The sequence below is a fragment of the Kwoniella dendrophila genome, chromosome 11, assembly GCF_036810415.1.
Source record: "Kwoniella dendrophila CBS 6074 chromosome 11, complete sequence".
In the NCBI taxonomy this organism is placed as follows: domain Eukaryota; kingdom Fungi; phylum Basidiomycota; class Tremellomycetes; order Tremellales; family Cryptococcaceae; genus Kwoniella; species Kwoniella dendrophila.
In genome coordinates, this window is record NC_089486.1 from 1,035,845 (window position 1) to 1,050,658 (window position 14,814).

Consider the following 14,814-nt stretch of genomic DNA (forward strand, 5'->3'; position numbering starts at 1 on the left):
AAATGTAGCTCACCTTTGGCCTGTCTGAATACTCTACTGGAATCTCTATTGAGGTGCTTGCGTTGTTTCGTTTGCATAGCTTCAGTGTATATCGTAGACAATGTACACATGCAACGTATACACTCTGTTAAGAAGATATCTATCATTATATGCATATCAAATCATCAAGATCGTTCCGTTGTATCGTGTAAGAAGTGTGATGGCGCCAGGCCAGTATAAAGAGCATCAACGACAAATTACCAGTCATCAATTGTTTTTTAGTACCAAGATTCAGTCTCTATAATTTGCCTCGTCAAGAAGTTCACGTCTTAACGTTGGTATCCGATCAACGGATTGCGTAGGCCTGATGGCTTGATGTCAAGTGTAAATCCACAATTTGACCAAAAAAGCGAGATTGACAGTGAATTTTTTCCGTAAGATCCGTAAAGATGCGTTAAATGCAAGATGAGGTATTTGAGATAATTGGTACAACAAGGGACTTTCAGAATGAATGGTTGTGAGTGTTGTAAGACGACGTGAACTCCGAATTGAAAGAGCGCGAAATGTTCTAGTTGGTACCTCTGACCGTACCCATGACTGAAGGTGCGGATGATGTCCATTCCCAGAACATCACACCAGCGTTCCAGCCTTTCGCTTGTGCTTGAGAAACGCATTTGTGAAGTATAGAAGGATCAACGAAACTGAGTAAACAGATTATCGATCAGCATATACACCTCATCGCTGATGCCGAGCAGCATATCTTCAAACTCACCCATTGGCAGCTGCTCCCTCATCTAAAGGTTTACCGATAACAATCTTGTCTAACGGTAATCCAGCAGAAGAATTGATCTCGAATACTGAGGTGGATGGCCAATCATTACCAGAGTTGAAAAGGAGAGACTATGTTGTAGGGTACATTAGCATACTCCTAGGTGACGTATGGAACAAAAAGCATTTGTACTCACGTTACAATCCTCGTAAACACCTTGTCCTTGGTTGTAGAATTGAATATTGTAGAAATCGATTCCATCCCCAGTTTGTTGGTGAATAGCGGTGTAGGCACCATCAGAGTAATCATTGGCGGAAGTGAACCATGGAGCGACTGGAGCATGTGAAATGATGTACGGGGCAGGAAGTTGTCTTCGTAATTCCTTTTGGAATGTAACGAGCCAAGCTACAGCCTTAGCAGAGTTCATGGCAGGCATATCCTCGTAATCGATATCTACCCCATCTAAGCCGTATTGTTTTACCCATTGAGCCAATTGTTGAGCAGTTTGAGTAGGATCAGCTCCATTTGAAGTTGGTGAATCAGTTGAACCAAATGCTGAAACCATCAAAGCGATACCTGCGTTGTGGTAGTCGGAAAGAACCTGTTGTCTAGTTTGAGAATCTAATTGTTCCCAGAATTGAGCATTATCTACTGCTCCTGTATTTGTCATCCAAAAAGCTAAAATGAATCTGTTGAAGTTGGATAATACATCTACGGATGGCATTTCAGTTAACCAGTAGTCAGAATAGATGACATAGTGTGGTGCATTGCTGTATGAAGAAGAAGGTGATCCGGTGGTACTATTACTGCCTTTACCAGACGATTTAGAGGTAGCAGAAGCAGATGCACTAGCTGTAGCGGATCCTTGACCAATTTTGCCGGAAGATGCAATACTAGATTGTTGACCCCAAGCAGCTGAGGTGGTTGGTTGACCAGACCATTGATCCCATGAGTTGGTTGTGGTAGCGGTTGACCATTCGTCATTGGTAGAGATCGACGAACTTCCTTCACTCGATTGATCCCATGATGAAGCGGCTAGAGTATACGTCGTCAGATTCAAACCTGTCTTGCTTTATATAGAAAAAAAAATTGCTACTTACTTGGAGCATTCCAATCAGCAGAAGATGATTTATGACCTTTTCCATGTCCGTGACCATTACCCCAGGCTGAACTAGAAGTAGCGGTTGCAGTAGCTTGGTCCCAACTGTTCCACTCTTGACTGGTGGAAGAAGCTTGGTTATCCCACGTATTACTTTCTCCAGCCCAAAGTTGACCGCCAATGATTGAGGTAGAAGCGGTTGCTGAAGCGGTGGTAGAAGGTGAGGCTGAATCTTCCTCAGTATCTGGGTCGTATTCATCACATTCTTCCTCATCGTCATCGTCATTGTCATTATCAGATTGTCCATCATTTCCACCAGCAATCAGTTGACCACCAATGACAGAAGGAGTAGGGGTGGCTTGTGAAGGGATGGTAGAGCTGGCAGCAGTCGAAACAGTAGTGACAACGGGTGTAGCGGGGATGTAGGTAGAACTGTGGTACAAAGCATCAGTCTCCATATATCCTCCTTTGCAGTGTATGCACTCACGTTTGGTCTTCTTGATCGTCATCCTCACAGTCCTCATAATCATCATCTTCTTCATCTTCATTCTCATCTTCATCTTCATCCTGATCGTCCTCATCATCACATTCCTCTTCGTCATTTTCGCCGGTTCCAGCGGTAGCAGATGGCTGAGCGACGAGATTACCATTGGTAACAGAAGCGGTTTCTGTGTATGTTGCTGAGGAGATAGCAGTTGCTGTCACGGATGAAGTGAAAGGAGGTGAAGAAGTTGCTGATTCGTTGGCATCATCATTTTGTTGAACGGACCAAGTCCAAACACAACCAGTTGTGTATAAACCGTCACTAGACGCGGAATCACGATCAGTAACTGTGCAAATAATGATTGGTTGTGAAGGAATTTATCATGTGACAAAGATCCCTTCTTCGAAAAGGGGTAGGACGATCAAACAGCAGACAACGATGAAACAATATCTGTGCGATGTTGAAACATTCCTTTTGTCCGAAAGGATAGGATGTAACTTGAAAATATCATAAGACACTCACGAACAAATGATATCTGTACCTGTACAGTTTGTTACAAAATTCCATTGATCGTTGTAACATCCTATTGTTCATTTGATCGATTATTAGTGATTCTTTCGAAAGATCGCAGCAGCAGCAAGAAACTCGGTGGCAAGGAGCAATTTCAACTTACTATGTAATTCTGATCCTCTACATTGCCATGCACCTAAAGTACATTGATCTCTTTCTTCTATTATACTAGTTTCCAATTCCTCTGGAATCGATGTACTTTCTAATTCTGATTCTGCTGAAGCAGCAGCAGCTCTTGCATGATGTCTTCTATGTGAATTTATTCCAAATCTATTATGTGGTCCGGCCGCATTAACAGATGATAATATTATTGATGAGAAAGACGCGCAAATCGCTATACTTGATGTCGTAGAAAATTTCATTATATTTCGTTTTTCTTATTCGTGAATGTGGTTGTGAACGTGGAAAGTGATTATATCAAAGGAGTCAATTCAATATATATATTAATGATGCTGTAGATAAATGCAATATGATAGATACGATGAGTTATGTCGTACCAGTATTGAGTTTGTAGAGTTTCGTATTGTCTTACCGAATGTATGGTATCTTGTCGATCAAAGAATGTTTCAATTGTCGATTACTGATTTCTACTGAATGAGTTGAATATGAGATACTATTTTTTTTTTTCTGGTCGGTTGGAATCTTTATCTAAGCCTGCCAAGATAAAGATAAGAGTATTTGATGAGTGGAGATATCCTACTGCAGATCACGATTAGTCACAGTAAGAAAGAAAAGAGTTATGAGAGAGTAGTAAGGTTTATATGGAGTTATAGATGTATGTGGTTTGAAAGAAACAAGAAATTCTTTTAAAAAAAAATAGAGAGAAAGAAAGTTGACTTAAATTCTACTTTTGTTACCATGATCACACTAAAATGATTAGTATTTAATCTCATTCATCATTTTCATCATTGATTTTTGAGGGTATAGAAGCAGGGTTATACGCAGCATGTATATGGCATAGCATTCATTATTGCATCCTACACGTAGTAATACATGGTGTGATTTGAATATAAAATATCTATCAATTGTGATTTTGATCTAAACGGTGTGAAATGAATAGGGATGAGAATACTTTGATAGTAACCAAGCAAAAGGAAAGATCTAAAAGAACAATTAAACGATGGCGTTTTTTCACCTATAGGGGTAGAAGCCAAAGGACCTAGCTATTAGATTAAAGGAATACCTTTGGCATCGTCATATGTAGGTTAGTCTGATCTTTACTTCATGTTCTTGAGTGCATGCAACTGAGTAAAATTGTACAACGCTCTTCCTCTTCCCACCATACATTACTAGTGTACCAAGCATTATCGTACAGCAGTGATTATAGTTTCCAAATGTGCCAAAAAAACAAAAAAAAGGAGAGCAGAGAGAAATTTGCACATTTTTTCTGTACTCGAGTGCGCATCAAAACCCTGTCGATCATGAAAATCACTCAACGTTTAAATCTAAAAATAAAGATAAGTCGCGTCGGAGCGATATTCAAGTTATTCCAACTTTTCTACGTGTAAAGAGAGAAACGCGAAACGCGTCGATATAAACGCCTCCATATCATCAGGAGAGTGCAATATATGCCTTCACGCACATAATAGCACATTAGCACATTAGCACATTAGCACATTAGCACATTAGCACATTAGCACATTAGCACATTACATTCCCTACTCGCTCGACATTACATTCTTCTCATGTCGTTGATTCCACTGCCAACTTCGCTTACAAGGACGCTGTGGGGCTATCAGGGCGATCGCGTGGTATCAAACACCAAAGGATGTTGCGCTAAAGGAGGGTTATGACGAAATGACTTGACAAACACCCTGCAACTAAACGGATTGTACTCGTACATGTTCTCTCATCGAATGATTTTGAAGCAGACAAAGAGGTCTGTAGTACATGTCGCAGCTGGATATTCTCCATTCCGGTCTCATACTGATCTCACTACTTCACTTTTTATTCCCGCAAATCATCAATTCACTGATAAATTATTACGCGTTCGCGCGACACAGAGGCCGCAAACTGAAGGATTGACGCGTTCGGAGCGTAAATGAAGGAGATTAGAAGCTAGAACAGAAAAGTTTTTGAAGGTGGACATTAAATGCATTGATTATTATCATAAGAATTACCAGAACTGTGAGGATTCCAAAAGGGACAGAAGGGCATCAAGAAGTACTACGGATATGAAAGGTTACTAATAATAGAAGGTATTTACTACTATATTATCAGAAAAAATCAAGACAATAAACCTAAAAAGTCCAAAATAAGAGAAAAGTCTGTCTATCAAAGAAACTAGAGAAGGAAAGAACTGAAAGCAAGATTATATCTATATCGACCAAAGTCATGATTTACGAGAGATTAAAAGGAAAAGTCTATATAAAAAAAAAAAAGAAGAAAGTGAGGAATGAAGGGAAAACATTAGGCTACATGATATGATTTACTAATCTATTTTATATTCGAAACCAGAAGGATAAGAGCGAAACAAAAAAAAGAAAACATTTGGAAAAAATGATTGTCCAAATTGGTAATTGTCCTTAAATAGTTTGGTTATATTTAAAAGGTTGAAAGATTGATATTTACTAAAAACGAACGTGAAAATCCCTCTGCCAAAAAGTGATTTACTCTTATTGTGGGATTAATCTCCATGTCTAGATTAGGTTAAAGAGGCAATACAGTCAAAATCAGTTTATGCAATCATCAAGCTGTTATAAGAACGAGATCTTTTGGTACTCACAACTACATATTCTCCTTCATTAGGATAATTTTTCTGGAATGCTGCGAAATTACCAATGAAATAGAATAATGCTGTTGATTGAATATTAGTAATTTGATACAGAGCATAATCTGGAATTATCAAAAGATCATATGATAGGATAAAATGATGCAAAATAAGAGGTAAAGCCTATAAAGATAGGTGGGATGGTTTCAAAAGGAACTCGACTCACCAAATTTAGCATCGTAGATGATGGTTGCAGCTACTCCAGCATTATTGGTATTGGTCCATTGAACAGTTATAGCTCTAGTTGTAGGGTTATAGATGAACTAGATATTAGGAATGGTTGTGTCGCAGAAATTAGTCAAAACGTGCAACGTAAATATTAGTTGATTGTGGGAATAGGACTTACAAGTGAAGTTTCTGTACCAGTTGCTCTGTTGAATCTGTTATTTGAGGCTGAAGCTTGTGCAGGTCCAACGGGAACTATTTATTAGGAAGGAATAGAATAGATATATCAGTCACAAATGTTCAGTCCAAGAATGATGGCATTGTATAGAGGAAGGAATTTTCCCTATAACTCACTAACAACATTTGCAGCAGTCAAGAACGTATATCTGTTATTCAAAAACAAGAAAAGCAAAAAGGATATTCAGTCAATTGAATATTAGGAAACACAATTTACATGACCAGATTTAGTGGCACTTACGAATAATCAGTAGTTTGAATATTCATTGCACTTCCACCACCACCATATACTGAAGCAAGATATGGGAAACCAGCAGGTCTTTGGGCAGCAGATAGAGTAAACGTTACAGGTGTATTACCATTTGGTGTAAATGATACCGACATTGCATCTGCTTGATTCTGTTCGACGGGATCAACGAAAAACCAAAGTGAATAAGTCAAAAATCAAAAAAAGTCAAATTTATTAGAACAGATTACACTTACCGTTGTTAAACCATATCCACCATAAGTTGTATTTACAGCTCCAGACACATATGATGAAGGACTACCGTTAACTAGAACTTGTATTATACCGGTTACGCTAAGATTTGAAAGCAGGAATCAGTAAGTTCTTTTCTTGTTTCAATGCTTTGTGAGTTGAAAAGACCTTACGTATTTGCACCAGCAGATTGTCTAGGTTGTAAGGTATTTCTTTTAGTTTTAGTTACAGGTTTTAATGGGGGTAAACCTTTTCTAAAACATTCAGCATTTGTTGAACATTGTGGAAATAACCTTTTATCTAATCTAGGTGGATTTAAAGGTAAAGACCATTTTCCATTATCTTCTATTAATCCTTCACTAGTACTTGTAGGCGTACTATCCCTTTTATGTTGTGGGAAACCTAAACATAATGTTATCAATGATAGTATAGTGATCAAGTATAAATTCGATCTCATCTTGACTATTTTGTATAGGGTGTGAGCTGGCCGCTGAGGTTGAATTTACTTTTTGAAACCTATTTGATCAAGATGGTGAAAATGGAATGGGAAGATGAAGACGGATGATAAGGAGAATAAGGATGTGAGATACCTTAAAGGTTAAGATAAAAAAACAAGATTATGAGAGATATAGGTAGACGGAAAAAGAAGAATAGAAGAATAGATCAGATAGATCAGAAGTAGAAAAAGAAGTTTATGAGGGGAAAATGTGATGAGATTACTATCAGATCGAAACGAAACGATTAGTACTATTTTTTTTCCAGAAGGTGAGAGGGATAGGGCAAAGAAGAGTTCAGGTTAATAGATATCGGTAATTGTAACTGTTAAATCAACTATATTTTGCCAAGAAGAACTTTGCATTATACCTGTACTATGGGAATTACTATATACATCATGTAAGACAACGTATTCTTTCACTACTGTACAGAATATTACGTTGATGAGGAAGAACGATACTCGACGATGTGAAGCGAGAAATGAATTTTCAGACTAATGAAAGATAGGTGAAAGAAATAGTGAGCACACAAGTTTGTCCGTGAAGTGTGAGCGGGTAATGTGTCAGGTTTAAACATGAGAAGAGGATTTTAGCTTAGATCATCAAGCATTGATTTTAACCTTGTTTTTTCCTTTTTCCATGTTTTATGTCTCACTTTTTTGAAAACTTTTGATTTCATCTAATCTCTCTTAAACCCTGTTTATCATGTATGTAACTGGAATATCGGCAGAATCAAAGCTTCAGAATATCAATTCTGATAGTTATATTCTATAAAGGTTAGAAGACGAAAAGAAGGAACTTGATTAGCTAAATGATCACGAAAGTCAATTCAAAGATCCCCTTCTGAGAATCACGAAATCGCAAAGGGTTCTTAGGGATGAAATGGGAACCATGAGGTAGCGGAACAGAGTCGGCTGGTCGTCGAGCTGTATATAAAGAGGAATAGGAACGATCCGAAGAGCACTAAGTGAGAGAGCTAGAATAGTGACGAGTACCTTTTGTGGATAAGTTCATAGTAGACTACCTGATTCAGAGACATCTCGAAATCTATTCCTAAATTCTATATTCATCGACAAGCTGATGAAGGCATTGCAGCGAGTAACCGAGATAGGGATGAGGAAGGGGCATTGCGGATCTTACGATAATGTTCATGTAAAAAATCACAAAATTAAATGAACAGGTTGTATAGTAAAAGATGTTAAATGAAAGATAACGGAATAACCGGACGGCCAAGACGGTAACTTTAAAATGATACCAGGTAAGCCTATCTCTGTTAATCCGCCTGGCGTTTTTCACGTGTAGAAGATGATCAAAAAGGATCGAGAATCGGCCTGTATCTCGTAATGATAATACAAGAGACACGATCCTGATTTTATTTGTACCTGTGAATCTAAAATGAGAACATTATCTTTGCCTATCGGCTCACTTAAAGCACAGAGTTGAAAGCTCATTAGGTGTCTGTATAGTAACGTGGGATTTGTAGATCCTTTTGATAACGTTATTTAAATTAATTTTTTCTTTGATAATCACGTTAAGATGATGAACTCTAGGTTCCTACTTTTTTTTTTGACGGAAATGGCGTTTTTTTTTTTTCGTTTTAAGTCTATTGTAGTGTAGTAGTCACCCGTTATCTAGAGTGTGGCTTACCAACTATCAACTGTTCAAGCTAAAAAGATGAAACCATTACTAAGCTTCTATATTTCACCCGTTCGCTTATACTTTTCACCGTAAGAACGTACAGCTACGTATGGTTATATCCGCGGAATTTAGCTTTATACACAGGAGGTTATTAACCATGCGAGTAACTACGACTACACCTTTAAATAGTTAAACGGTGACTATCCCCTCTGCATGTGACACATTTCTTCAAATTCAGTTACTCCGGGACACACTTGCCTGTAATCGCTTTGAAGCTATTATGAGCGACTTCGTCACAGACACATCATACGTCTCGGGCTCACTCTAGTGAACTACAAGGAGAAGTGAGCTCCTTGAGAACTGAATTATGTGTAGTCATAGGAGAAACACTTTGAACCTCGTCGCATATCCAGCATGAAGAGAAGGGGCGGCGGCGATCATCATCATCGTCTTCTTCTTCTTCATCGATCATCGAGTTGATTCAATTGAATGGTCCTCACGTTGATCCCTAAGTTTTAAGCTAGTTGTGAAAAGCCACCGGAAATGGTAAGACTTTCTCTTTTTATGTCTACGGGTACCTGTGATGGGGTGATAGGAGATTTTAAGGATTTCTTCAAAAGATAGCTTTAAAGCTTATTAAACATCCTGAGATTTGAATGTAACTTAACTGCAGGGAAAAGAAAAACGGAGTTACGTTATCTTTTGATTTCCTAAATGCCGGAGCTGAATTTCTATCATGCCGAGATCATATTCTTCCTTACTATTAACAATTTATGATGTACGAGTACACTGCATATATCCTAACCAAGACCAGCAGCAGTAAATGAAGATGTACTATGAGTATGGCCGACCTGTGAGTATAACTCTCCTCTTATTTCCCTTCACTCCATTTTTCCGTTTTGGTTCTTGTTCATTTCCATTCGCCATATAATTTACACAGTACGAGTATCGTTACTCACCAGAGTATAAAAGATGAAACACCGAAGAGTTATTTTCACGAAGCGAACTACATCATCTGAAACAAAGTAATATTCGAAATGCTGTGGAATTCTTATCATCGCATCGCTTCACAAATTCGCTACTCGAGGCACGGTGTAAGACATTAGCAGTTCGACACAAGAGGGGAATCTCGCATAAATTGTATATCTCGTATGCTGTACAGTGATGTTGAAAATTTCGACTTTCAGGGTTGATAATACTCGCAACTGACTTTTCACAACAGACTAATGTCAAGCCACTGGAATGTCACTAGGTACGCTTCATTCAAGTTGTACCTCTCACTGATCCTGTATATAATGGAGGCGGAAGGGAACCTGATGACTGACGCTAGAAACACATATACTGGATGTGCCCTTGAAGCGACGTGTATGGAATACATGATGAGGTCAACATATATATAAGTGCAGGGAAACAAGTAACAGGAAAGATTATAGGATACTGGCTTTTTAATTATAATAGTTATATCTCGGAAAATAGCTTGATATATATGTGCAGGGTTATCTTAATCTACAAAAAGAACGATCACTAATGATAATAATACAATATAACAGATAACAAACGACAAATGGCGTGGATACTTGGCACAAAATCGTCAGAGGAAGCGAACTTGGATGATTGAGGGTATTTTTGGGGAACAGAGGATGACCGTGAATTAACGGAAGCACGATGAAGCCTATCCCATACACTAACCCATCTCAAATCACATCAAAGCCCCTACACCAGGACCGACACTGACAGGTCTAATCTTTTTAGTTTTCTTCTCCTGTCTTCTTAAAGCATTCAAATCGAAACTTTGACATCTGTCACATTCGCTAGCTAATCGAATGGAAGCTTCCAAAGCCCGTTGAATCTTGAGGGAGGTATGTGATGATGGAGGTAATTTAGTGGATAGCTCTGTAGTACAAGAACAATTCATCAGTATGAACAGAGAATGAAATATGAAGCTACGCAATACTTGGAAATGGGAAAAGAACGCACCTTGGAAAAGTAATTTGTATCTGGAAGCTCTCTGTATAGGTACGATAATCTATTCCCAAATCCATTATCAGCATTATCTTCACTTGTGGTCAGAATAGATAAACTTACAATATCAGCGAATCTCAATCTACCTTCATCACCTTCTTCGTTGTCTTCCAATTCAGTTTCATCACCACTTATCGCTCCACCACCTTCGGATATTCTTCTTCTTGATTTCTTGCTATCTTTACTGTTGGTTCTGGTCATCTTTGGTTGATCCAGGATCTTATTCAATTCAATCGATATATTACTTAAAACGATTTCGCCTATTTTCTCAGTCCATTCGGAAATCTCTTTAGTTATAAATTCCTCCATTGAGACGAATGCGTCAGCTACTCCGTAAGGTGAAGGATCATGTTCAAATCTTTCAGATAACGACACGCTTAAAGCGTATAACTTTGGTAATTTAGATAACAAAATCTCGATCGGTGAATCGGTATTGGGTGGTGGTACAAGGTAAGGTAATGGTATAGAAGATGAATTAGGTGATGATGTTGTAGAAGTGGCAGGTGTAGATGTTCTTGATCGTCTTAATCTTGAAGGGGTTTTGATGTTACCTGATCCAGATCGGGAATGTCCTGGTAATTGAACTAATTTAGGTGTTATAGGTATATAGTCGGTATTACTGGTGCTCGGCAAAGGTGGAACAGGTGGAATAGCATCTCTAGCTGCTGCTGCTACTTGTACGGCCTGTAGCAATACGCAAAGTGATATGGATAAGCTTCTCATAATGACACCATTAGTGAAGATACTCACAGCAACACCTTTGGCCAATAATCTACCATATCTTCTTTCACCTTGTACCAACTCTCGCGTAACAAACCAAGCTCTGATATTCTCTTGTCTTACTTGTTTTTCCAATAAATCCTTGGAAGGAGTTCTATACATCGGAGGCCTATGATCTTGTCTCAGAGCAGCTCCACCAGCTCTAGTCATTCTAACTCTTCCATCAGATTCTAGCTTGACTAACTGTTCCACCGTTGCTTGAAACGCTTGATCGTCCTTAATCTCTACCAAAGATTGTCTATACCTCCTTTTGGCATCGTAAGACTGGTATTCTGCATCTTCATGAAGTGAAGTTCGATGTAAGGTTACTTCTCTATTGAAAATGCTTTCAGCAGTATCTCGGAAATAATCGTTCACTATAGCTGATAAAGGTGGAGTATAAGGTCCAAGAGGCGTCTTCCAATTGCTCGAAGCGGGTGCAGAGAGCTTTCTAAACGATCGTACAGGCTGTTCGCTAGGTCCTGCTTCATGCAGTGAAGAGTACTGATTGGAAGTCGGACTGCCTGGAATGCGAGGTGGTTCTGCACCTGGAGGCAAAGGGTTTTTAAGTGGAAGTGTAGGTGATAATGGTGGTATGACTGGAGGAGTGTCGCTTCTAATGGGTAGCGGAACAGATTGAGCTCTAGGCGGGGGTATAGACGAAGTTCTTTTCTTGTTCTTAGACTTCTTCGTGTTGATAGATGAGGGTGTGGCAGGTCGATCGTCCTTATCATTGTAAGCGGCCTTGGTATAGAATGGGAAGAAATCGGGATTCTCTTTGTTAACCGATGTTAGATCTAGCGAACCTTTGGATCTCTTGATCCTGGTAGACATGACTCTCTGCGGATTGTTTACGGATATTTTAGAAGGTGATTCAGTTAAGTTACCGTAATATTCTGTCTTTTTGGTTTGGGGTACGGGTGGAATATCCTCATCCAATTTGTCGAATGAGGTATGACCTTTCTTGGCCTTGATTCCTGACCCACTCGATGATAACCTTCTCCAGAGCCTACCAAAACTGTTTGATCTTGACGGTGGTAATGGCCGTTTAGGTGAGGTAGGTAGTATTTCCTTGGGATCGGGTTCAATAATCGAGTTGAACGAGACGAGCTTCTTAGGTGACATGGTGGTCGTAGTTGCTGAGCGAAGAATCGGTGAAAGAGGTGGTCGAGACATTTGAGGGGAAGGTAGGCGTTGACTCGGAGGTGCCGATTTAGCGATCGCAGGTTCTCTTGAAGATGTTCTGACGGGAAGATCGGTAAGCACCACACCGTTTGATTCATGATTCACCGGCCAATCGTCTCTTTCTCGCTGCTCGTCAAAAGCCTTCCTGATCGCCTCCGAGGCGTTTTCAAAACTTGCCAATGTTTGCGTCACTCTGCCTTCAATATCGATTGTTTCAGCTAGAATGGCATCTTCAGTTGATTTGTCCAAAGTGATAGCTCGAGCAGTGCTCACAACAGCGTTGGTAGCTGTAGCAACTTCTCCAACGCTGTATACTGAATTCGTATTGAGAGATATATTACCCAAACTGCTGCTCCGCAACCGCGCCAACGATGGTCTAACAGGTACTGGTAGATCATTCTGAAGAGTGGTGCCGGCAAGATTAGGTACAGTTGGGTTTGCTTCAAAGGCTACTGTTTTCTTCGTCAAAGTTCTAGGTGATATAAGAGTTTCAGATCTGTTTGTTTTTAATTCATGGTTGGAAGTTGACAATCTAAGAGTTTTCGATAGACGGGCAGTTCCTTCACTAGTTGAGGAGTTTGTAGGTGTATATGATATGGCGGAGACGTTTGCAGAGAAAGCGGGCGATCCCCCCCGTGCCGTGTTTGACGCTAGTAATATTTCACCTCTTTCAGTTGCTTGACTAGATGAAGATACATCTCTTTTACCCTGCAAATATTGGAAATAACTCTCTCTAGCGCGGATGCCCTCGTTGTCATCACCTTCCTTGTATGAGAATGTAGATGCCCTGGAAAGCGCTGGTCTAGGTTCGCCAATTCGGTCCCACAATCTATCCTCTCCTGAGCCTGGTAAGATCACGGCGTTGTTTGGAGTTTCCAAAGTACCTGATTCATCTGTTGAAGGTGTCATACCTGACGAAGCATAAGTTGAACATGAAGCATTTCGATTCAACTGCCAGCTGTGTTGGTTGTGAGGAGGCGCTGCGCCTTCTTGCAAAGGACGAGAGGAGGGTACGGTCAACAAAGGCTGTATAGCTGCTCTGGACATGCCATTCGTCGGAGTTGAACTGATGTGGTGAACAGACGGAGCAAGGGAAGGAGCGGAAGGTGTCGATAATATGTCCGACAACTCTATCTGATCATGAATCATGTACTTGGGACGTCGCTTGGTGAGCTTTCGTGGTGAGATGGGACCGATGGGGAGTGGCTTATCAGTCTGGTCATACTGGCTGGAAGCAGTAATGGCAGATGACGGTCCTATAACATCGAAAGGAGTTATTGGACTAGAAGGATTTTGAGGGATTACAGGCGACTTCGCGCTGAAGTCCACAATAGGCTGATCTGGTTGAGGGTAAATATGAGAGTCATAAGATTGGGCAACTTCGGAGGAAGATGAAGGTCCTCGTCGTATTACTATTGGTGAAGGAGGCTGGATACTAGAATCAGGACTGGGGGAGATAATATATGGAGTGGGCGATGAGGAACTGCTCAGAAATAGGTAGATTCATATGTCAGCGTACATGGTGTCCCAGATACTTATGGAGGATCGTCGAGAAAGGTTTTTGACAATAGACCTACTTGGCTTTCAAGCTGTTCCTGACAGATTTCTTTCCTTGCATTTTCGGTTCTATCATGATCTCATCTTCCGAAGCTAATAACAAGTCGTTCTGGGTAGCTCTAGATTTACCTTTAACACTCCTCATTCTACCGAAAGTCCAACCCGAGTTAGTTTGTCCGAAGGAAGTAGGAGGGTACTTCATCTCTTGACTATCCCTCTTCTTCTTCCCTTTCATATCTCTGTTCGACAACAAAGCATTTTCAAAAGAGGTAGTTGATGGTGAAACAGAGGGACCCGAAGGAAGAGGTAAAAAAGACGATGATGTAGGCTGTTGATATTGCTGAGAGAGATTTGTCGATGATCGTCGGTTGAGAAGTCTCATGACCTTGTTACCTAAACTGGCTAGAGTTAAATGGAGCTGGATATAGCGGTTGCTGGGGAAGCGGGAAGCAGAGGTCTGTTATGGAAGGGTGATTTAGTCGGGAGAGGTGATTTTGGAGGAACGTGCTGTCGTTAATATCGGTATTGTCACGTATTAGAGTCGATAGTAAGCGATTGATATTTTCGACTTGATACCAGAAGATAGTATACAGTAAGATGTTGCAGTG

General features: G+C 40.0%; 3 protein-coding genes across 3 annotated transcripts; all 3 read right to left on the minus strand.

The window, feature by feature from the left end:
• Positions 1-547: 547 nt before the first annotated feature.
• On the minus strand, positions 548-3,263 carry L201_007946 (uncharacterized protein; the record flags this gene model as incomplete). Its single annotated transcript, XM_066223647.1, has 7 exons — positions 548-680; positions 752-879; positions 945-1,783; positions 1,849-2,279; positions 2,335-2,652; positions 2,854-2,914; positions 3,005-3,263. The coding sequence occupies 7 exons, from the start codon at positions 3,261-3,263 to the stop codon at positions 548-550; spliced, it is 2,169 nt and encodes a 722-aa protein (XP_066079744.1).
• Positions 3,264-5,516: 2,253 nt separating this feature from the next.
• On the minus strand, positions 5,517-7,008 carry L201_007947 (uncharacterized protein; the record flags this gene model as incomplete). The annotated part of the gene is made up of 8 exons (XM_066223648.1): positions 5,517-5,540; positions 5,627-5,697; positions 5,838-5,934; positions 6,018-6,091; positions 6,191-6,222; positions 6,315-6,472; positions 6,557-6,653; positions 6,725-7,008. The coding sequence occupies 8 exons, from the start codon at positions 7,006-7,008 to the stop codon at positions 5,517-5,519; spliced, it is 837 nt and encodes a 278-aa protein (XP_066079745.1).
• A 3,374-nt stretch (positions 7,009-10,382) lies between these two features.
• L201_007948 (uncharacterized protein) lies at positions 10,383-14,588 on the minus strand (the record flags this gene model as incomplete). Its single annotated transcript, XM_066223649.1, has 5 exons — positions 10,383-10,576; positions 10,661-10,709; positions 10,769-11,389; positions 11,456-14,132; positions 14,227-14,588. 5 exons carry the CDS (start codon positions 14,586-14,588, stop codon positions 10,383-10,385), a joined length of 3,903 nt encoding a protein of 1,300 aa, XP_066079746.1.
• Between the last annotated feature and the right edge of the window lie 226 nt (positions 14,589-14,814).